The 23,853-nt window shown below is 39.0% G+C and overlaps 1 protein-coding gene across 1 annotated transcript in view; it reads right to left on the bottom strand.

Annotated features, from left to right (window-relative positions):
* Nucleotides 1-1,416: 1,416 nt before the first annotated feature.
* FREM2 (FRAS1 related extracellular matrix 2) overlaps nucleotides 1,417-23,853 on the bottom strand; it is a 143,468-nt gene continuing 121,031 nt past the window's right edge. Inside the window, exons 17-24 of the mRNA XM_075420795.1 lie at nucleotides 17,167-17,359; nucleotides 15,141-15,245; nucleotides 13,856-13,983; nucleotides 13,636-13,770; nucleotides 8,741-8,867; nucleotides 7,098-7,285; nucleotides 6,039-6,185; nucleotides 1,417-5,198 (exon numbers count right to left, since the gene is read on the bottom strand). Of these exons, the coding sequence (XP_075276910.1) occupies nucleotides 4,686-5,198; nucleotides 6,039-6,185; nucleotides 7,098-7,285; nucleotides 8,741-8,867; nucleotides 13,636-13,770; nucleotides 13,856-13,983; nucleotides 15,141-15,245; nucleotides 17,167-17,359 (1,536 nt within the window). The 3' untranslated portion in view covers nucleotides 1,417-4,685. The remainder of the gene's footprint in view (nucleotides 5,199-6,038; nucleotides 6,186-7,097; nucleotides 7,286-8,740; nucleotides 8,868-13,635; nucleotides 13,771-13,855; nucleotides 13,984-15,140; nucleotides 15,246-17,166; nucleotides 17,360-23,853) is intronic.

Below are 23,853 nucleotides of genomic sequence, written 5' to 3'. Positions count from 1 at the left end.
CAGTCCTCAGCAGGAGGTCTAGCCAGAGGTGAGGTGCAGGTGAGACAGCTGTTAGAGACCGCGGGTGCTGACAAATGGAAACTTTCATTCTCTCTCACCCCAAGAAAAAAACACCCACATTATGGTTTTTGTACTTTATATTATCAGTTCAAAGCCTGGGACTGGCAGCTGTATGTACAGCTGCTAAGGCGTGAGCGTGGCTCTTCTGGGTTGAGTGACATGTCTCTGGCAGTGCCCAGTGGTGGAGTTGTAGGGAAGAGAAAGGAAAGACAAGATGAACAGCTTGACCCTCCTCCTGAATCCTCCCAGCTTTTTCTAGTCTGGGCTTTTTGAACTAGCGGTTGAAAGAGCTGATTTTAATGGACTTTTCTTCCATGAATTTCACTCCTTTTTTAGTTTGGCATACACATCATCCTTCAGTCACGAGTTTTGCTATTTTAAGTTTGGGTCAGATGATTAGGTATCACCTACTTTGCTTCATCCTTGTAGCCAGCAAATTTTGTTGGGTGGAACCTCTCTGAAATATTGTAAGAAATAGTGAATCCTTGTTCCCTACTCACCTTCTCTGTAACAGTCAAGATTTAATGTACCTCTGTAATACCCTCCTTTGGGTATTTCTTTCTGAGGCTGAAGAGTGGAAGAGAGTCTTACCTATTAAATCTCTCCTTATGGGAAATATATCCTTACAGCAGTTGGTAAATACAGAGTAAGCGCTACTTGCGTACCCAGCCATGAAGTACAGCCCTTCCGACAGTGAAGGAGGTGGGTGCTTACTTCAGTTCACACAGAAACCAGAGGCCAGTGCCGGCTGGTGTACAAAGGGTGGGGCGAGAGGGGAGAGGTTTAGAGCTGCTTTATCATTCTGCATCTTAATATATGATCATATATATAACAGATTCACCGTAAGTGTCTACATCTCATATATTTCTAACCTGATACATTTGCCACTGGGAAAGAAGACTAATGAGCTGGCACAAGAAACGACTGACAGCAGCATCAGCGCTGCAGGAACAAGGGAACTGCTTGCTGCAGGCTCACCTTCACTTGTCAGTGAGCACAGTGCAATAACCCCTGCCAGCACCCAGCCTGGCAACCCAGCCTGCAAAGGACTTGCAGATATCTAGAGATCTCTGGAGTTCTGGAATTGAAAGAAAAATCCCTCTCCGAAACATGAGTGCCACCACAATGATTAAAAAACAACCCCTGCGCTAACCACTTTGTGACCAGAAAACAATCACTTTGGGAACAAAGCAGTGAGATTTACTGCAAACACAGGGGTAAGTTTACGTTCTTCCATCAATGTGACAAATTAGCTTTTCTTAACACTGCGTTACTGACCCCTCTCCACAGTGTGATATTTACACACAAATTTTAGATCAGTGACCAAACCAGAAGTAGTTTTATTTTTTTTCCTGATACAAATGCCAAATATCACAGCCATAGGCATAAGCAAAAGATTGTTCCAAATAAATATGCATGGAAAGATTTTTGACAGCTTTATAACAAATTTAGACACAGTAATTATTGTATAAAGGGTTTAACAAATGGTATTACTGCTAGCAGAATAAGCATCTCCAGGGAAAAGAGGATTGACTACATAATCTGGAAATAGATTAAATATATATATAAAATATACTCAGTTTATTGCATGGATAGATAAATATTAACATATTTGTGCACATAACTGGGAATGAGGCACTTACTCAGGTTAGTATAGACCAGGCCAATAGTCAAGTGAAAGGGAAAAGGTTAATAAGCCTCCAAACCATCTCGCTGAAATCTAAAACCTTAAGCCATAATAAAAAAGGCATGCTGTTACAGAAGTATTTATAGTTCACTGAGTTGTAAGAAATCCAGTTTCTTAAGAATGGAACAAATCTGGCAGGCCTTATTGAAAACATTGGGATTTTTTTCCCAGGCAGAGGACTTTGATATTTGACTCATGAATCTCACTCACGCTTGTACAGCTTTTCAGTGTTTACTTTGCGTTTTTCTTTGTTATCAACAGTTTACACTATTATTTTATATATTGTTAGAAAAACACTAGTTTGACAATCCCCATCAACCTAAACAATTTACAGAGTTGTAATCAGACATTTTTCAAAGCAATTTCAGGCTAAATATTTGGCTTGTAGAACACTTGGGTTTTGATGTGATTTTATAAAAAGAATTAATAATTAAAAAAAGATTTTGCCTGCAAGAAACTTTAATGATATTTCAGTCTGTTAAAATTCAAAAGCAGAAAAATAGCCCTACCGATAAACACCTAATTTCTGTATTTTATTTATATATATATTTAAAAAGATCAGCTCTGCTTATACAAAACAGGCATTTTATAAATATTCAAATGTTTTATTATTTACATGTGTCTCATTTTACTGTAGAATCATGGACTGCTATTATCCAAACATGCAGGTTCTAGGAGACAAATTCTGCATTTCTCATTATCCTAGGGATTTCACATATAGGCACAAAGGCAAATTTGATCTTAGGTTACGTTTGTAACTTAGTTGTGAACTTAAACTAAATATAAAAAGCATCTGTGAGTTAAGTCTTTGATCAATCTTGCACACATAATACGTGGATCACAAAACCAGGAACTTCACTGAAAGACTAAATTAGTGTCAGGTGACTAGGGAAAAGGTCTAATGCACCGGGCACATCTTGAGGATAATTGTTTCAGGCTAGAACACAGATTAATTAAAATAAAAGATGACTGCATGATTTTAGTAACGGAGTTTGACCCTTGGGTTGCTGCAAACATCCTTCAATTAAGCAGTCTGAATCACAGTCTTCAGAAAACCTAGAAAAAGTTGGACAGATTCTGACCTGATTGATTTGCTGAAAAACTGATGAAATCTCACTAAATGAGTGAAGTCATAACAATATAAATCCAGAGCAAGAAATATCATCATGAGTCCCTCTGTGGGCACATTCACGCAAAACCATGAATCATCACATAGATATTCCCAGGCTAGTAGACCTCAATGTTTCTGAACCATTATGGCTCAGAGGACGATTGTGCAGAATTACGAGGTCAGGTCTGTCTGTCTGGACAGAGCACCGCAGCCAGGCCAGGAAGCCTTTTGTATAAATTTTTGAGTTCAGAGGCAGGATTGTGTGCTGGCAGCCAGGCTGCTTTCAAGTTAGATCCTGTTCAGCTAACTCAGATCTCTGCAGCGTGGTCCCCAGAATACCAAATGCCAAGTGTATTGCAGCTGAAGACAATTTTGGGGGCTGCCTGCACCCACCACCCCAAGACGGTGGAAGGAAACAGGTATTTTAGCAACAGTCTCAACAGCCTGATTCAGATTTTATATCATTTATATAATTTAACACCATTGACTTGAAAAAAGTTATTCATGTATAACGCTAGTGTGACAAATGGGACAATCTGTCCTGAAGGTTACGTATTTTTTATGGCCAAGCATTTGCATTTGGCAGGATGTCTTTGGGACAGCACAGGTCCTGCCTGGATAAGAACTGACATGGGGCACTGCTGATCCAACCTCCCATGGAGCATCATCCTGTCATGTTACCTACATCAAGAACACTGAGAGAAAATTAGTAGTACTCTTGCAAAAGTAGTCCCTTGTTATAAAATACCCAACAATGACCCAGCACATTTGTCAAGATGTGCTATGATTATACAGTAATAAATACTACTTGATTCAATCAAATGTTATTTTCACTTTGCTGCCATTTAATACGGCAACAGACAATCACATGCTGGATTCAGTATCATGATTCCTAGGTTCAGTTAAGGCAGAACCTTGTCCTCTGCATTTTGAATCTAACTCTATCATCTTCTCTAGGTACTGAAATACTAAGCCTTGCATTTCCCAGCAGTGGATATGCACTAACAAATATGATTTACCTTACAGCCCTTCCACAATCCATTATAAATTTAAGAGGACAGAAGCATCCAGTGTCTGTGAAAAACAAATTTATTTCTGGATTTGTTGTGTTCTTTGGCTTTATCTAAATATAAATAAGGAAAAAAAATTCTCAGATTAAATAGCTGAATAAAAAGTATGTATTGCATCCTGTGACACACAACTGATTATAATGTTACGCTGTCTAACCTAGCTGTCTTTTGAAAAAGTTCAGTTACACACAAGTAAAAAGAAAAAAAAAATCACTGGTATAGCTTAAGTGAAGTCAAAAGCTTATAGGAAGGAAGATTCATGCCTGAGGCGTTTCATCACCTTTCAGACTAATTGTAGACATTGAGTTCTTTGTCAGAAACAGTACAAAATGTAACTGAAGAGTGTAAGGATTCCTCCTCTCAAGTATTCTGTGTTTCCAAAGAAACAGATCTCCTCTCTTACTGCAGACAGAATATATAGCACCTTTAGATAGTTTCTTCTACATTTTTAAACGTCAGAAAATGCGAAAACAAAACAAAAATCTCTCCCTTACAATATGGTTCCTTGAATTGCTGCTTAAGATTAGTGCATGACACAGGGACGTCAGGATTACCTTTCGTGCAAAGTGGGAGATTCAGTGTGGATTCGTCTATGGTTGATAATGGCAGCAAGAGTTCAGAACAAAAAATTTCAAGTACACCTAGAAGCATATGAACTTTTTTTTTCCTCATGAGTCACCATGATTTGCTGCTAACAAAGTTCAAGTTTTTTTCGATGCACTCTGGAGATGCTGGTTTGAATCCTGAGGTCTTGGAATCAAACCTCTGAGCTGTCACTGGTGTAGTTATATGGTAGCATCATTGGTTCATTGCTGCCCGACTCCTTTGCAGCTTCCTTCTTCTCAGAATTTTGTTTCCGTTTTAGCAGCAAAATGATGATTGCAATCAAGCAGATGGCAAGCAAAACGGCAGCAGCTCCACCAATGACTGTGACTATGCTGACTCCTGCGCTTTGGTTATTCAGTTCCCTGGGGAGAACGCCACTGACCACAACCTCCCTTTGAGGAACCTGTTTCTTGCTGGCGCGATCTAGTGCTATGTGCTGTATGTTTGTTCCTCGGTTGTTTTCCACTCCAATGTCTTTTGCAAGTTCAGGAGCCGGCGCAGCTCCCCTCTTCTGACGTCTCTGTGTGGATGCTCCTGGGCTCCCACCATTAAAGAGCGAGTGGTACTGGTGCTCCAGGCTTCTTTTGCCGATTCCGCGGTTAGCATTCTCTTTTGAACGTACAGTGTAGATTGTATGGACGTACCACTCCCTACCCAAAGACACCTAGAAAAACACAATTTTTTGTATTTAAACACACATGCATATACAATCTGGACAGCACTATACACAGAGGAAATCTATCCCTGTTCTGGGTTCATTGCCTGGACAAGTACTTTCAAACTCATGCACAGATAACCCACACTATGTGCCAGTGTGCCCCAGAGGAGTCAGGTTTTCTGCCAAAATTTTAAGAGGGGGTAGTCTCTATTCCCCTCCATGGCCAGACTTATGGCTATTAGGTGTAGATGAAGAAACCTAGCCTTGGCATCTTTTTTACTCTTAGTAGAAAACTCCTGGCTGGGTTAGATAGATCAAAGGGATGAACACACACAGCTGAATGATTATATTAAATTAAGCAGTACTTGCACCCTTCAGATGTCAATTTCTAGACTTTCTAGTGCTTAAGTTTTCCACAATGTGCAAGTTTGTGAGGAGAGAATTGCAGAGAAAATGGTACCAATTAGATTTTTATAAATTTCACTATAAATGCTTATGTTTGTTTTATTTTTTGTCTTTGAAAAGTGAGAAAAGAAGCAATAAAATAACACTTTAACATGAAACTTAACAAGTTATTAGAAGAAATGCGTAAGAGTAATTTCCATAATTTCTGGTTAGACTCTGGAATTAGGCAAGAGAAAAGCACAGTAACCTCACAGGAATGTTTTAATAAGTACTCTATATTTTATATCTAGAAATTTTGAAGTATTTATAATGCTGTTTGAATGTCACTGGAATCAGAATAAATCTTTCCATTGGTTTCAATATGACTTACTCTTAACATTTCTTGTGCAAGTATTTCTTTCTTTGTTCAGTCTTCTTTCTAAAAAGCTACAGAAATCATACCTGAAATAGAGGAGTTGAGTCTACTTTAAATCCATCAGAGCCCGGCTGTTTAACTAACGGAATTGCTTCAGGATCATCTATTGCAAGCTTTGCATTAAAAAGCACATTTCCAAAGCTTGTGGCTTGCGTCTCTGGCTGAGCTTTGTCCTACACGGTCATGGAGGGGAAAAAAAGTTTGTAAAACACAGATTCTTTTCTTCTAGGAAAAACAGTTCCAATATTTACATGCAATGTACAAATTGTGCAATTTATACATGCTATTTTTTGCAATCCAGTGTAATATCATGAGAAAAGACATGAGAAGCAATTGTGGTCACGTCTGACTTGTACGAAGTTCTATTTAATCTCTTGCCTGAAGAGTTTTTGGTAAAAATACGAGGGGGAAACACTAGACAACAACCATAGCTACACTTCTAAAATAAAGAAGATACATAAATGTGGTCTGAAATAAAAGTAAAAAGTCTATTTCCTAGTTTAAAGAAGGTATCTTTAATTTCTGTTAACAGACATTCATATAAATTAGTTTAGATAATTAGACAATCATCTTAAAGTTCACTCTCTAAAAGCTGGGCATCAGGTCTGTAGTGATCTAGGCTTACTCTATAATTATTTTCAGAAGACAAATAATCTCAAATATTCTAAGCCATCTCTAGAGGTATCAGTCTTTCCCTATTGACTACCGAGACAACCTGAATGACTAGCTTTAAATCATACACTAAATTTTGGAAGGCTAAAGATGAAAAAAATTCCAGTCCTTAATTTGTCAATTTGTCTCCTAAGACTCCTCCTATAGTCAATGTATATAGACAGTGAAGAAAAAAAGCCTATCTTGGGATTCTAACTTAGGTCAAACTCTAAATGATGAGAACCCCCAGAAAGATTAAGAATTGAATTAGAAGGGAGAAAGGTAAGATACTACCTACTTCATCAGTTCATGTCAGCCTGGAGTTCAAGTCAAAAATTTGGTGCCGTTGAGAACATTTTAAAGAACAGTCAGTTTTGGATAAAAAAAGAAGTTAGAAAAAAAAAAGTGCATCTTCCCACAATTAGAACACTTACCACGATCTTAAACCTGTACAGAAGGGATGGAGAATCAGCAAGGCACCCGTATTCAGTGTTGGATGGATTATATTTGGGTACATATCCATCAGCTCCTGTGCACAGGAAAACCTTCTCGATGCTACAGTAGAAGGAATCACCCAAATTCTGCACTGGATCCACCATCACCCGACCGTATATGATATCACCTGTAAACAGTGCACACAGGTCACATCCCGTTACACTGGGACATGTGGCACAGTACTGAGACTAAGTCAGTAAGCCTAGTCAAGAAGCTCAGTGCAATGTAATGCGACTGCAGTTTCTGGTCACGTCAAAGGTCTGAGCTGCTGATTCTCAGTCTGCCTACAACTATATCCAAAGTCTACTTGAGGAACCCAGCTTCCACCATAGGGAGTTGCCAAAGGCCATGATCAGAATGTACACTCCTCCATGCACTCTGGGCCACATAATAGCAATAGGAGGCCACTTAATATTGCTAGAAGCTGAACCAGTTCAGGTGTTGCTTTAAATTCTGGGCTATACTGGGCTCTTAATTCGAAAAGTGAGTTAAACAAACTCACTGTGCACCAGACCACGGAGTAGGTTTTGGCCTCCTGACAATGCACTTTGTTGAAGAGATGTTCTTTTTATGTCAGTTGAATCTTGTTCAGGCTGCATAAGAGTTTATTTATACTTGATCAGACTGGCATACTATACAAGTGAAGTGAACATTATGAAAAAGTCACAGAGATATTTTCTGAGACTCTGTCTCTCTACTGTGTAACTGCATTTCAGCTGTTTGATAATGTTTTAAGATAAGACATGCTTGCCAAGCCTGTACAAATAACCTGGGCCATTGCTATCCAGGCAAGAAAAGTATACTATGTGCAGTGGTCAGATAGATGTGACAGGAAGCGGTTAGGAAGGTTGAGAATCTGGAGAACGAAAGGAGAAATGTTGTGTTGCTTTTACAACCATTTGGAGCAACTGTACATTTTGAGAGAGAGAGATCAGGTACCTGCTGTTCAAGAGACTGTCTAAATACAACACTACAGACAGTCATGTATTCAAGGTGCTGGCACTCTAATAAATAGACAAAAGAGGCACACGAGAAAAGCAGAGGAATGGAGTGACTGCTTAGGTCCACTGACAGATGTATCAGTTGATTCAGTCTTCCCACTCCCAGCCCACACAGTGGAGGGCAGGGGGGAGGGAGAAAGCCTTGATGCTGTGCAAGCGCCGTTCAGCAATAGCCAAAACACTGGCATGTTATCAACACTGTTTTAGCCACAGATGCAAAGCATGGCACCATAGTGGCTGCTATTGAGAAAGTTAACTCCATCCCAGCCAGATCCAGTACACTCACCCACAACAAAAAACTGTGCAATGTTCACTTATCAACTCGGAATGTTCTTAGTATCAGCCAATGTTTATAAAGTGCTCAGCTTATGAGAAATGGCACCAGTACTGTAACCCTCAGACATAACAGTTTCAGTGCAGATTGGCCAACAGCTCTGATATAAACTGCCAGGTAGGAAAGGCAAATGCAAAAGAACAAAAGCAGCAAGCCCAGACCCTTACTCCTATCTTGTTTTGACTGAAACAGGATCCTGGTAGTGTGAAACACATCTTAAACATGCATGATCTGTGCATAATTATACCTTCTGAGAAAGCAACATCACTTTCTTGCCCAAAGCCCATTGAGCCATCAGATAGCCACAGTGTTTTTTTGGAGAGAAGGAACATCTGGGTGTTCAAGCTGAACTCAGCAGCCACTGGGTCACTGACCTAAAACACAACAGCATAAGCATCTTCAAGAAGCATTCTTTAATTGCTCTTAAAAAACAGCATGATCTACTCCAAGTGTATATTATGTAGCAGCTCTGCACATCTACATGCAATAATACAGTTTAACCAAAAAGGCTTCTTTGTACTAGACATACATTGCTATATATTTTACATGCATACAACCTTCGGGTCATCTGGCTCTGTGATATTTGATAGGATTCTAGGTTAGTTTCTTACCACCACATTTTTTCCAAATCCCAGCCAAGGAGGTGCCCAAGGCAACTGATGTGTGGGGATAACGTGAGGAAAATATTTCCCTCAATAACTTGTCTCCCTCTGACTCATCACAGCCTGTTTTCTCTATTCCATTTTCAGTCTTACACCCAAGTTGCACCTCTGCTTCTGATCCTTTGCCAATTATTTGAAAGTATACATTTGTGAGGATTTATCTGTAATTACCAGTTCTTCTGCTGTGCTGCAGGATATCAGATCACGCACATGAAAATGCACCGAAGAATTTGAGCATCTAATTATGCTAATATTTATCTTTATAAATTTTATATAGCAGTTATCTATGGATCTTCCTTGATTACATTACAAGAATAAAATAAATCAATACTATCAGCAGCAGTTCTCATTGGGCCATATAACTTCAGTTAGAAGGCAAACTATAGAGGTACATGGCATAATAAAAGAGAAGAAAAACAGTGAACAGAAGAACTGGGGAGAGCCCAAAGTTCAAAAAGATGCAGTGCACTTGAGGAAACAATCTGGAAGACACACACATTAAAAAAAAAAAAAAAAAGAGAAAAGAACAAGAAGCCACTAGACAAAGAAATGTTAATGTATTTTTATGCATTAAATAAATATGTGTATGTGTGTGGAAAGGAAGGAAGGAAAACAGAAAAGAAAACAGTCTTGCTGGCTCACGGACAAGGGGCTGATGGAAGGAGATATAACAATATCAATAGAAACTATTGCTGCAAGTTATACAGCTGACACATTTATTTGTCTTCAAATCCCTTTTTCACAAAAGAGTCCCAAAACTATCAAAGCAACAGGATATGGCAAGAAGAATGTGTAGCTGAAATATTTTCATAAACCCACTGCTACTCTTCAGAAAGAGGAATCCTACTCCCATAGCCTTTTCACAGAAATAATAATTTAAAAAATAATTTCCATTCTCTTTGGAATGCTTCCTTCTAAATGTCTGGGATTCAGGCTGTTGGATTGCAGTCCCACAGCTTCAAATACCTGATGGACACAACTGGTTTCCAGCTGTGGTTCTGAAACAGAATCAAGTATGGCCTCATTAGGGTCTTACTGGGCAGAGTAAATGTCCACTGAATAGGAAACAAGAAGTGTGTACTCATCTAAAGGCACTAGACTTCAGCCACACAGTTTACAACAATGGTCAGAGCAATGGTCTGGGTAAATACTATGCATATAGTTGTGAATATGTCTCTTATGCATACTATTTTAAGTTATTGTTGTTATTCCTGTTTTACATGTAAGTCTCAGTGCTTCCAGTGGCTGACACATAGCTGTAATTTATGAAAGTAGTTTAAATGTAATTATTTTCATATGCATTTGAGGCATTTTAAACAAGAGTTCTTAGAAAAATAATCTGTGAGGATCTGCTGGGTGAGAGTAGTACTGTCGCTTTATTCTGCCTATTTGCCATGCCCATCAGCTCTGCATATGGATGATTTGGGGACAATGCAGATCACTCCTGGTAGACATCCTCACCTCCATGGGACCAAGAGATACTTGGCACCTCAAGCAGCAAAGAGCTCATGAGACTGATCCATTCCAGGGCAGCAAGTAACCTAATTATGAAAGTGCTTCTGTAAGGAAATAGTCATGCACATTTAAAGAAAGGAGACGCTGAAAGGACTGCGATAATGCAGACCTTGGAGGCTGAATGCTGTGCGTGAACAGGAAATCCCAGAGTGAGATAGTGGTAATACAATACTCACTAGTGATCCAGGCTACCTGCTTCCCTCTTCATGGGCCACAGGGAAAGGAAAAAAGAGATGGGCAGATACATGTTAAAGAAGAAAATGTTGAACCACAGTCTCCAGAGGGGAGACACCAAATATATTGTATTCTTGGAATTTTATTCTTAAAATGGCCCCTCATTCAGGAACAGTGAAAACAATTGTGAAGCAAATTAGAATAAAAAGTTTCAAAGAAAATGAAAAGTCTCATATTAAAAAGCCTAAGAACATAATTCAGTCCAGCATCTGGGGCACTAGACTAAGAACTGGGAGAAAACAATTCCTGTCCCATCATTTCATCATTAGACTTTACAGGGAAAGTCATTTTGGTCTAGTTGTGACACCTGCACTCACTGACTTCACAGACTGATGGAAAGGGTTGGGTTGGAAGGGACCTGAAAGATCATCTAGCCTAACCCCCCTGCCATGGGCAGGGACATCTTCCACTAGATCAGCCTGCTCAAAGCCCCATCCACCCTGGCCTTGAACACTTCCAGGGAGGGGGCATCCACAGCTCCTCTGGGCAACCTGTGTCAGTGCCTCACCACCCTCATCCTAAAAAATTTCTTCCATATGTCCAATCCAAATCTGCCCTCCTTCAGTTGCCCCTTGACCTGTCATTACAGGCCTTGGTAAAAAGTCTCTCTCAGTCTTTCTTATAAGCCACTGTTACATATTGAGAGGCTGAAATTAGGTCTCCCTGGAGCCTTCTCTTCTCCAGGCTGAACAGCCCGAACTCTCTCAGCCTTTCCGCATAGGAGAGCTGTTCCAGGCCTCTGACCATTTTTATGGCCCTCCTTTGGACCCGCTCCAACAGGTCCATGTCTTTCCTGTGCTAGGGACCCCAGAGCTGGATGCAATGAACCCGTGCAAGGTATCGGGTGTTGCCTAGACTAAGGACCAGCATCACAGTCTGACCTTTCATGCTCAGTTCTCTGCCTTTTTTTTCTTACATTTAAAACATGGATACTAGCTGTCATTCAATTTTACAGAACATATAGAAATCTTAGAGGTAAAGTGCTAGATATTGCCTAGTGAATTTGTGCTACTGTACTGCTGCTTACTGCTGCTTTTTTGGACCTGCTTTAAGTCCACATAGTCTTTCTATCATCAAAGGGAATAATATCATGGGCCACAGAATTTCCTGAATTCCTTTCAGTATGAGTATCTCAAGAAAGAGAGGTGATCTTCATTTGAAAATTGCTGGGGATAAGGGACTAACTGGCCATAGTGCTTGGTGATTATGACACTGTTGCAGTTTTGCATCATATCCCTTTTTTGACTTGATGTACCTGAAACTTCCATATATTGTATTATTAAAGCTTTATCTAATATAATGACCGCTGTAGTACCCATTTATTATTTCCAAGGTACTTCTCAGTCTTAGTCATAGTTCTTAGACACAGGTTTCTGCCAGGTAAGGGTTAGGTCTCTCCCCAGGCTATTTTGTCAATTTTGCAATGATTTTTGCAGGTCTTTTGAATTTTCTTCAAATTATCAACATTATCTTATCCATATGAGGACCAGACACAAGCTGTTGTTCAGCACTGCTACGAATTGCTTTGGAGTTCCTGGAAGATTAGAAATGCCAAACAAAAGCCAAAGTGCTGAACTAGTATAAAGTCTCCATACCTCCCTCCATTCAAACTTTTTTTAAAAGTTTTGCTGGGTTAACTCTCAGAAGGCAGGTTTCATGTCAGTTCATGTATCACCTCTTTGCTTCACCAGGACTTATCGCTGTATCAGGAATCATCGATTCTCTCATAGCTGGCATAACACCAAATGAAAGCATAAAGATGGCATACATTCCCTTGTGTACTCTGGCTAATCCAACAGAAAAGCGATTGTGTATCCCTGACTGAACTGGATTGGATTTATACTGCAACATGATCTAATAGCATACGTCTATACTATTAATGAGCATGAAATCACAGCCACACTGTTCCGGTATTAGTTGTATTGGCTCAAAAACCAGAAATGATAAAACTTCTTCCTTACACATCCCAAGATCATGCTAGCCCTTTTGATAACACTGAAAAGTGGCAGTTTATATTCTGTTAACTATCCAACATGACACCCAGACATTTTTCAATCAATGCTTTTTACACTAGAGTCTATTTCTCCATATTTTGTTCACAGCTACAGAGTTTTACAGCTGGGCTTTGTGAAAGGTATGCTGTTTGTTCCCCCATTACCATATGATCCATATTGCTATGCGTGGGGTTTGTCTCACTCACTCTCATGAGTCTTCAAGCTAAGGATTTTACCAGTGTTGGCTATCTACACTTCCTCTCTAGGCAGTGAAGGAAGTCCTACCTTAGGACTGAATGAATCTTCCTCTGGAGGTCCCACTTTTAATACCAGAGACCTAGCTCTGATCTTTGTGTCAGATGAAAACCTTCTGATAATAGTTTTATATTTTTCTAATTATCTGATAAAAATACTTCATACTAAAGCCAACAGGTAAGTAAAGAATTCCCAAAGGTTAGCTCCTATCACTGTACCTATCACCCAAACCAATGTCAATGAGCTTCCTACTGGATATCAAAGATTGACCTTGCATTGAGGACAAAAAACCATTTGTGCTCCCAGTTGGGTGAAGCTGGTTAAATAACAGGAGAGGAGTATGTGCTGTCCCACCAATTTTGGAACTGGTTTGTTGATAAGCAAGTAAATCAGTTTTTAACACTATCATTAAAAGACCGACAAAGGCAATTTGGGAATTAAAATTAAAAGAAAACACAATAAAGGTATCACTGTGAAAGTACCTGCTGGAATCGGATATCCAGATCAAAGGTGATCGGCTCTCTGGGATTGCAGATCACTGGAAGGCTGTACTCCTGATGTGGAGCAGTGGTACAAGCTATCAACTTCACGGTGTATGTTCCAGAATAGTCTCGAACCTGCAGAGAGACAGAATGCTGCTCTGCCAACATCCTAACAAACAGGCTGGAGGAAGAGAAAATACAGTGAAGGCTGAGGTTTTACCGCAAAATCCGAAACAAAGCTCCACTGCTGTACTGGCTGGTTGTACGTTGGCTCGCTTCGGATGAGGCTGAGGCTAAATGTCAGGCCCGGGTGATCAGCTGACATAACCATGGAAGTTAGAGATGAAGCTAGAAACATGCCAAGAGACAGATTTGTCACCATTAGTGCTTCACTGCAAAAACCCAGAGCCTGAAACACATTCCCAATAATTCTTAAATGAAGATAACATGGTTGATGTTAATACCTTTACAGAGAACTGGGTTTTATTAACTTAAACTAACAAAACCAGTTACAGTTAATACAGCTGGGCCCCCTTGCTTCTTGGTCAAGTGTGTATTAAACAGTTGCTTTAGGGCTACACAACCAGAACTGTATGAAGATTAAATTGAACAGACTGGCAAAACAGTGAGAGTGGAGTGGCAAAGATCTACATTCCATTCTGTTTTAAACTTGGAATGTCAGCCCAGGGAACACGAAGTAATTTCTCTTAGCAGTGTAACTCTTTCAGCTCTGCCTGATATGCAAAACTTAACATGCTAGAGGACAGCTGAGAAAAAGCAGAAGCACTATGAAGGAGTTTTATAGGTTAATAAAACTTAAAATACATTTCTTAAAATGATTTTTTCCCTTATTATTGTTCAGCAGAATTAATTTAGTTAGATAATCTTTTCCATGGCCAGCATTCATGTTCAGTCTATGTCTATAGACAGAGTCTTACACCTGTGATTATTCTGAATAAAGGCAGTAGGGTTTAAACAGATTAAATGCAGGATCATGTCCTTAGCAATGACTAATTAAATGGCAGTGAGAACTTTTTATTAACAGAGTGATACAATGCTCATACAAGAGCTTTTCTTACTCTCTGAAAAATGTCTTAATAACCTAGAAAGGCTTCAAGTTATAAAAGAAATTTTAATGTTGTGTAAGTTCCTAGGGCAACATAAGTAAACAGCTAATCATAGTTTTTAGATTAAAAACATGTATTTATAGATCCTAGTGGACAGAATGGCCTAGATCTTCATCCTTCACAATTCAGGCTTTGATTAAGTGGAACTATCTGCCTTCCATCAGATTCATGCATATTTCATGAAATCTGATAATCTGAATACAGTCATCCAATGACAAGTGAAAGAAATCCCTAGTAGAGGAAAAATCCTTGTCTGAAGAGTACAGTACATAAAAAAAATCTGGTATCAGTAGCAGAAATAAGAAAAAATGAATAGTATAAAATTTGGGAGGGGTATCTTTGTTTTTATAATAGTGCTAAAGTGTAGATTAAGCTTACCAGGATGGGACATCACAAACAGACCATGAAACCGGGCTTCAGTCTTGAAGTTGACAACCAAGCGCCCCTCTTCACTAATACGCATGCTGGTTGGGTACAGGGAACCTGGCAACAGAAGCCAATTCACATGGTTTTTTCCACTTGCAGATAACAAATAAATCACACTCCTCTGAAACACCAGCCCCACTCTTTCATTTCCCATTGTCATGTCAGCTGTTTGGGAGCGGACCTTTTGGGTTGACTCAAGGTTCTTCTCAAACAAGAATTTACACAGTGGGGCCTAGAGTTTTCACAGTGCTTCAGCTTTCCAAAGCACATACAGCACTTCCCTGCAAAGTCATGATTTTACATATTATCATGGACCCACACAGCTGCTCTAGTAGACTGAGGAAAGTCCACAGCCCAGTCTGTGCTTGTGTTCAGGCAACAGCATGGTCAGCTGCCAGGGTGGTCTGTAGACGAATGAGTACTTTTGTTTTCACCAGGTGTTCAAGCTGACTCCTACCAATGCAGCATTTAGTTGTAGCAGTTGGTTGTGGCTTTCATGGCAGTCTGCCTGTGAATCTGCGAAACTCATTTTAACAGGCTTTGCGTTGCTGTCGATTTCTGGCATGAACCTGGCCCAAAACACCAGCCTAATGTTTCCTAATTTCAGATTACAAGATCTTGTGTATAAGTCAGAAGCAGTTTATTGCTGTAGCTTGCAGCCAAGTCCCTTTTTCTCTAGAGTTCTGCAAAGCTTAAGAGTTTGTTTCCTTCAATGCTCCTTTACAGAGAGCCAATGATGTGCTATCATTCTGCCTGCCAGGGGCAAGAAGGAAGCAGGACTGTTCCTCCATGAATGTTTTGTAGACCTAACCCTGTGAAAGTATACCACCTGTACAAAATCACCTGTAGTAATGACATTTATTGGTACATTAGAAATACATATATATGTATGAATTATGTCTTTAGAAGACCTTGACTGCTTCACAGTTTTAGGTAGAATTTACGTAGAACAGTTCCATGTATCCAGAGATATGGAAATAAACTGGAAGCTAGTGAACCCCTCCCTGCCCAGAAAACAGATGGTCATTACTCAAGGCTGTGGAGTGAGAAAATACTGCCCAAATCAGATCGGGATATGTTGGGGGTCTACCCTCCACTACCCCACTGTGTTTATCACGTGATTTGTACTGGCTGTTTTCAATGGGAACTGCTCATGTTCAGCATCTCCACTGACCTGGCCATCAGCTTCTTAAGCAGAGAAATAAAAAATTATAGCATCAATGATAGGAAAATGGTGGTATAGATACGCCACATAACTGCTGAGACTGAGGCTTAGATATGGTTGTTATTTGGTGACTAGTACATCATATGAATCATGGCATGCATCTTATTCTTTGGGCATGTCATGACATGTGCTTCGTTCTTCATGCAGTGTAGATTCCCCTTGTCACTCCTCATTTCCTGCTCTTAACATGAGGACAGAAATCGCATCACAGTGACTTCTGCTGTTCATATACAGAGTCAGCAGAAACAACAAATGGTTTTACGTTCACTCGAGTCCTGAAGCTGTGTAAATGTACACGCATATATATAGCTGGTGTCTGTATTCTACCTTATGTTGAGACAGGTGTGGAACACCTGAAGCTTAATGCTGGGATATTTGCATAAATGAACAGAACAACACATAGGTTTAACTATACATTTTAATCTTTCACAGACACCTGTATGCCACTATATTGAAAGAATTTTCTGAGTAGAAATAAATGTGCTAATTTTTGTATGTGTATTTTAAACATATGGAGACAGTTATCTTTCTTTGTAATACAAGAACTGATGTCAGCTTGACCTGGATTTCATAAACACCCCAGCAAAGAACTGCGAGTGCTAGGAAATGACAGATTGTTTGCAACTGATAATAAATGATAGACTCTTTTTTTTTTTTTTAGTATTAGAATGATTGAAAAAATCATCCTACTGCATGCAAATTTTACTCTTAGTTACAGAACGTAAATTTGAAGCAAAGAAATCCAACACCCACCTTGGAGCTCTGCTTCAGGTGGGCTCCCAACCCCATCCTTCCACAGGATGGCAGTGTCATACACGAAAGTCAGCCGGAGCTCTGACTGCAGGTCGAAATGCTGCCAGCCTCCTACACCCACCGGAGAGTGGAAAACATAAGAGACGTACAAGGGAACTCTCAGCGTGACATAGGACTGTACTAGGTTGAGAACCTATAGAAAAGAAAATTATGTATTTAGGTTATGGGTCACGAAGGGCAGCACTGTACATATAATCCTAATGTAACAGAAAGAGAAGACAGAACTTGAAATAAATATTGAGACTGAATTAAATTCTCTCATTTTGCTAATTACAGATGAAGTGTGTAATATCACATTTCAATGGATTTCAGCCGAGCTTACACTCCTTCAAGTTCCATTTCGTATTTCAAAATGAATATGCGTTCTGACAAAACATAAATCCCTCAATTTTAAGTCATCATTTTTGTTCAGGTTTTTTAAGCACATAAACAACGTAGCTACAAATGAAGGCTTTAGAAATTTTTCAAATATCATTTTGCATTTGCTCTATCCTTATGCCTTAACCAACTCTTTTGCTTACACTGTTATGGTACTATCCTGTAAGAAGCTCTTCAGGAAGACCCTGAATTTGCTCAGACGTCACTGCAAGACTGAGTCCTTGGACTATACTTGTTCATCACTGAAACTGTTTCTTCCTTTGTGCATGGGTAGTAGCTAACGTACTGCATGCAAACATGGAAATAACACTGTTTATCACTGCCTGGAAGAACTCAAAATAGTATGCAAGTTGATACAGATTTAAAAGTAGACTCTTTATGCACATATTGTACAAAACAATAGCACTGTATTATCAGTCAGGTAATTACTTATTCCCTCTATGTATTTTGATGATAAAAGGCAAGAAGAACAATGTTAATAAACTGTCACCTCCTAAGATAGATCTTACATGATACATGGATCCAAATCTTTCTGAAGAGACTTTGCATGTATGCTTTGTTACAAATACTTTTTCATTCATATCTCTCTGATTAGAAATGTGCAATCCAGATCCTTTCAGAACATTCTGGATTTTCTTAGAAAGACACAGAAGGAAAGGCATTGAGATCATCTCCCAGAGGGAAACTTTTCAAAGGTATAAATGGTGTTGAACTCCCATTTACTTCCAATAGAAATTGCATAGGTAAATTTGTACATTTGAACACTTCCCTGGAGTGATTACCTTACAAGCTTTTAAAGAGTGTTTTGCACTATTAAAAAACCTCAACATTCAAAGAACTTTGCAAGCTGTGTAAAAACCAAACTGTTGATGATTTCATCCAGTGGCACTTCAAGGGGCTGAATGTCCATTACCTTACAGCTGCTTTACATTTCCAAATGGCAGACAAAACTTTTAGTAATGCTATGAAACCGCAAATTTACTGCCTGCACTGACTAAATACTATACTAATTAAGGAGTTCATTATGGCAAATGTTCATAGTTGCCACAATTCACTTTTACATGTGATACTCCTTGATCTACATACTATGCTACCAAAAGCCTTTCCACTAACATTGTTCACATTATTCCATAAAATATGCTAGCATGTAGACAGTACACAGTCTGGAAACACACACAGTGTCACGCAGTAAAGCAGCCTGGTAGACAATATAAGATGCTATAGTTATAGATTATTTTATATTAATGCTTCTTTGTTGGTTTTACATAAACACAATCAAGAACTTCTATTTGGAACAAAAAAAGGGTTTACTTCTCTATACTTATTGGATGAAAAATTGACGTTAGACAAAAATATTATTATTTAGTCCTATTTAAGTTGCAAGGTTACCTTTGGGATACCTGCATGGGTATCTAAGCAATTATTTCAGACATGGATTTTATAAATTGTTCCAAATAACAACACAGAATTCTCACTTCTATAAAAAAATCCAAATCCTACAGCTATGATGCAACTCTACAGTGCATCATGGTTTGCCTTTGATTCAGGAGTAACCTCGAACATTTGTCATTTCCTGGAATGGTATCAAGAACTGAATATATTTGGTAGCATAAAAAATGTGTTCCTATTAAAAAGTGATCCCAGAGAAACTATGTTGCTTTTTCTCTGTGTGTTTTTATTCTACATCTGCATGTTGTACAGTAAGAATTGACATTGTACAGTAAGAATTTGGCATTGAAGTCAAAGATCTGAAATTCATTTTGCGTATGAGAAATGGAGAAACGTATGTGGAAGAAGATTTAATGTATGTCCATTATCCTCTTGAAAAGAAGCATACATAATGCTTAACGATAATGTAGAGGAGGACTGGAATATCACACAGGGAGAATTTAATGACCTTGAGGACTAGAACAATAGAAGTGAGATGAAATTTTGTAGCATAAAGTATAAGGTAATAGAAACTAGTGACAGGGATTTCTGGTAGAAATGAAAGACATTGGTTAGCAACAATAGAGTGGAAAAAAGATTTTGGTATGGGAGTTGATCACATCATAACGATGACCTTCCTACCCTCTCCATGTGATATGATCCTAAGATAAGCTGAGGAATGGGGTGGAAATTAGAAGCATGCATGCCATTATACAGAGCACTAGTGAGAGCTTATCTGGAACAGCTTTGATCATCCGTGCTTGAAAAAGCCTAATTTGCATTGTAGACCGTAGAAAAAGAAATCAACACAATCACAGGAATGGCAAAACTATCTGATGAGAAGAGACTAAAACAGCCGGGTTGTTTAGCCTAGTACAACAAAGGCTGACAGGGAATAAGAATACTGTCTATACACATCAGGAGATGAACAGCAGAGCAGGGCCACTGCTGATGAAAGATGGTGCTGACATAGGAGCAAACGGGCACAGGATGGCCATGACAAATACAGCCCAGAAATCAGAAGAATTTTTAGCCATCAGTGTGGTGGCATTCAACAAGAATAGTGAGGCCAGAAATCTTACTGCTTTTTAGATTAAGTTTACTAGTGTTGGAACCACATTGTTAAGGCAGTGGCCTGGACTGAGTGATCCACAAAACCCCTGCTAGTTCAGTATCTTGTGCCACCTCAAATTCTGTCAAAGCTTTTCTTGATTTTCAAGTGCAAGGTGTCATTGGTTATTCATGTATACTGTATATAAAGCAATCCATTAATGGGGTTTGTAGACCACATTTTAGGGTGTTCTTGCCTCCATTCAGTGGAATCATAATGAGCTTGACTCATCTGTACTGGTGGAAATCTAGCAGTAGCATCCCTTCTGGGGAAAGTCTGCCTGAAACACTGCTCCTTTGCTATACATTGGCGCTGCTCTGTGGGAAAATCTGAAACCATGGGGCCAAAGAATCTTCTCCATTTCTAGGATCCTAGAATTTAGAAGGTTCTTCTCTTTTGGAAAAACCCGTAAGAGATGTCTGAGCAGCAGGGCTGCTTGCCCCAGCCTGGGAATTCATTAATGTACACATTAATATTTTTATAAATAAAGTTTTCACGCACACAAACCCTTCTTCAGGCACTCACGGATTTGCAAGTGTGGACGAAAACCTACAATACTAATAGACAGACAATTACTGAACAGATGTTTCTCTCTCTTCTAGCAGTAAATTAAAACTTACAAGGCCCTCTCATTTTTTGCTGAAAAAGAAAATGCCATGGGGGGAAAACTACTCACAGAAAAGAAAATCTCAGGACATGCTATTTAAAATACAGAGGATCTTTTTGATATAATAAAAATAAAATTAAAAAGAGGGAATTAACTGCAGAGGAAAACTGTGTCAGAGTAAGTGAGCAGAACTCCCCAACCAATGAATCAATGGAATGTGTTACACAGATGGAGGAGTCTTACTTCTCTAGCCTTCTTAATAATGCCGTTTAGGCAAACATGAGAAAACATTCTTTCCATTGAGTTATCTTTATTTCCCAGCACTGCCTGCAAAGCCTATTGAAAGTAGCCAGCTGTTCATATTTTATCTCAATGTGACACTGATGAAACCAAAATGGTAACTTAGATCTGTGTTAAGGGCAGGATCAGCTTAACTGCTGTGGAGAGACAGAACAGGTGCATTATGTATCTATGCATCCTATGTGCAGGAGATTTTACCAGTTGTACTGTCAAAATTATACTCATTAACATTAGTTTTAAACAATAATAAATGGGTGTGACTTTTAGCTTTGTGATACCAGGAGAGAAATAGAGACTACAGCCACACCTGAGCTGGATTGGTGAAATTGTGTCTAATAGTCTGTGACAATGCCAGGTCTGGAGAACCCGAGAAGACAGAAGGTAATAACTCTTCCAAGCAGCGAACAGACTCTTAAAGTTAGTATCTGAAAAAATGTAGATCACCAGTCATTCAAATACCACATCTCAAAATTCATGTGTGAGGCAAGAACATGATTTATACTGGACATTGATATAAGAAGTAGAGTTTCCTACATTTTCTTTGCAAGATAAGTTATCACAGAGCATAAGGTCTATTTTTGAACACTGACAATTCCCACTGAAGTCTTGGGAAATATTAATGGGAGTTTCTGTAGGTGTTCTTTTGTTCCTCTTTCTGATGCAAAGTGTCAAACTTCATTAACTAAAAAAATATAATTAGTTTGAATCTGTCATGTAACAAGTGCGAATACCTACAACAAAAAATATTTTCAGTTAAGGCTTTAGGGCATGCGCTCTGTTCTACATTTATATTGTATTTTATTTATCTGGCTTACATTTCCAGAGGGCAAAACTTGGCAGTGTGTGTGTGTGCGCTGTTAGTACTGATAAAATCAGAATTAAAAATTAGAAATAACACGAGTTCATGTTTTATGTGGTAGCTTCCAACGAAACAACCTTTTAATGAAAACTGTATTTTTCTCCTCCAAATTGCCCTAAGCCTAATTTTCTATTGCATTGATTTGCTATGTCTGTGAATTTGAGTCACAAGGCTTAACAATGTTATCAATTAACTGTTTACACAATAACAGTATGGTAATGCTAAGATTTCACCCCGAGAAGGCACACAGCCAGGTAGGTTACAGGTGAAATGCAAAGCAGGTTTGTTTAAAGAAGTCCGAATGGAAAGGAGAAGGCAATACAGTCTTGAAATGCCAGCTCCTTCAAATGTTTAACCTCTGGCTTTGTTACACAGCTGGTGCTTTAACTTTATAACAGAGTATTTTCTTCACGGCACTTACTAAATGCATGTGTTTGCAGCTGGAGAAAAAAAGTTTGACTGTTAGTGAGCTTCCATGTTAAGGGAATACAAGTTCCAGGGTTTTCTTAAACTTGATTGTGGCAGCTTAACAGAACACAAAAATCTGAAAATAGACATTTCTGTCTATTTGCATTTTACAGCTTCTAGTGAGCTGACTTTTCCCCTTAAAGTATGATTTTGGTAAAACTAGAGCTAGTAAAGCTGGAAATATACTGTTCCTTATGTAATAAAAAACCTCTGCAAGCTGCCTTGTATAAGCTGAGGCAATACATTAGTGATTTTAAAATGTGTTTTCAGATGGGATTTCTAAACACCTCAGTGCCATAACATGTAGCATAAACGTGAGCATTGGAAGAGAAACATTTTCAGTTTTGGCCAGAAATAACTGTTTTTGTTAGAGAACAAAACAAACTGCTCAGCTGTACTCAATTACACTGGCTTCAAGGTATCAGTCTGTACGTTCAAATATTTTAATGTATGTTCTTTATCTTCATGTTTCTGTCAAAGACTTGCTTAACTCATTGTTAATAAGATTTGTCTGAATGGTAGTTTCCTTGCTTCTCTATGCTAAGTCTAATAATGGACTGGAACTAGGGAAAGCAACATCCACACACAAATACTTGGCCAGAACCACACAGAAGACCAAATGTCTGGCTACAGCAAAGAGTTAAAACAGTGGGAAATGAGATCAAATGATACTTTGCATTCTATCAAATAAGTCTAGGCCAACACTTTTATATATACTTTACTGCAGGATAGTCAGTTCCTTAGCTTTTACTGTTTCACTTCTTAACTTCCTTTCAGGAATATGTCATTGTTCTAGCACCTGCGTCTTGAGAATGTGAGATGTCTGTAGTACTTGACTCTCACAATGTCCCCATGAAGTTAAGTCCAAACTTTATTAATTACCTGAAAATACATGAAGAAATCCCTCAGGTAGGTGAGTTCCACCTTTTCAAGGCCTATACATATCCAAAGACTGACGTTGAATTTTAGGCTGTGACTGCAGGTTGTCCAAAAGAAAACCATTGCTGCTAAGATTATCTTAACTTTAACCAGAACAGAGCCAAACGAATTAGCTCAATTTAAAGAGGCCTAAGTCTTCATTTTTAAATATAAGTTCCTTAAGTTGCACATCTAGATCCATATTTAGATACATAAATGCCCTATTATTCAGATGTGGTGAATATGGGCTGACCCCAGGAACAAAGCGTCAAGCTGTATACTGAAAGGAGTGCTGTATCTAACTCACACAGGGTTTGCTCATGCACAGAGTAATTGAGAAAGAGAATGGGTCACAAGCAAAAGGCCTCAAAGGGAAAAAAAGAGAAAACTAAGACCTGCTCTCTATGTATTATGACAGTTCACGAGTTCATGGGAACTGGCTAAGACAGCTGCAACCTGCAGCATACACTAGGAGTACTGCCAGAAGAACTACACCAGCTGCAGGTCTCCCACCTCGCTTCTTGCTGAATGAAGCCCATCTTCTTCCCCTGCCCTAGG

This window comes from Opisthocomus hoazin, chromosome 1, assembly GCF_030867145.1.
Source record: "Opisthocomus hoazin isolate bOpiHoa1 chromosome 1, bOpiHoa1.hap1, whole genome shotgun sequence".
Classification (NCBI taxonomy): domain Eukaryota; kingdom Metazoa; phylum Chordata; class Aves; order Opisthocomiformes; family Opisthocomidae; genus Opisthocomus; species Opisthocomus hoazin.
The sequence above is the reverse complement of the archived record's forward strand: the minus strand, read 5'-3'. Positions and strand labels throughout refer to the sequence as shown.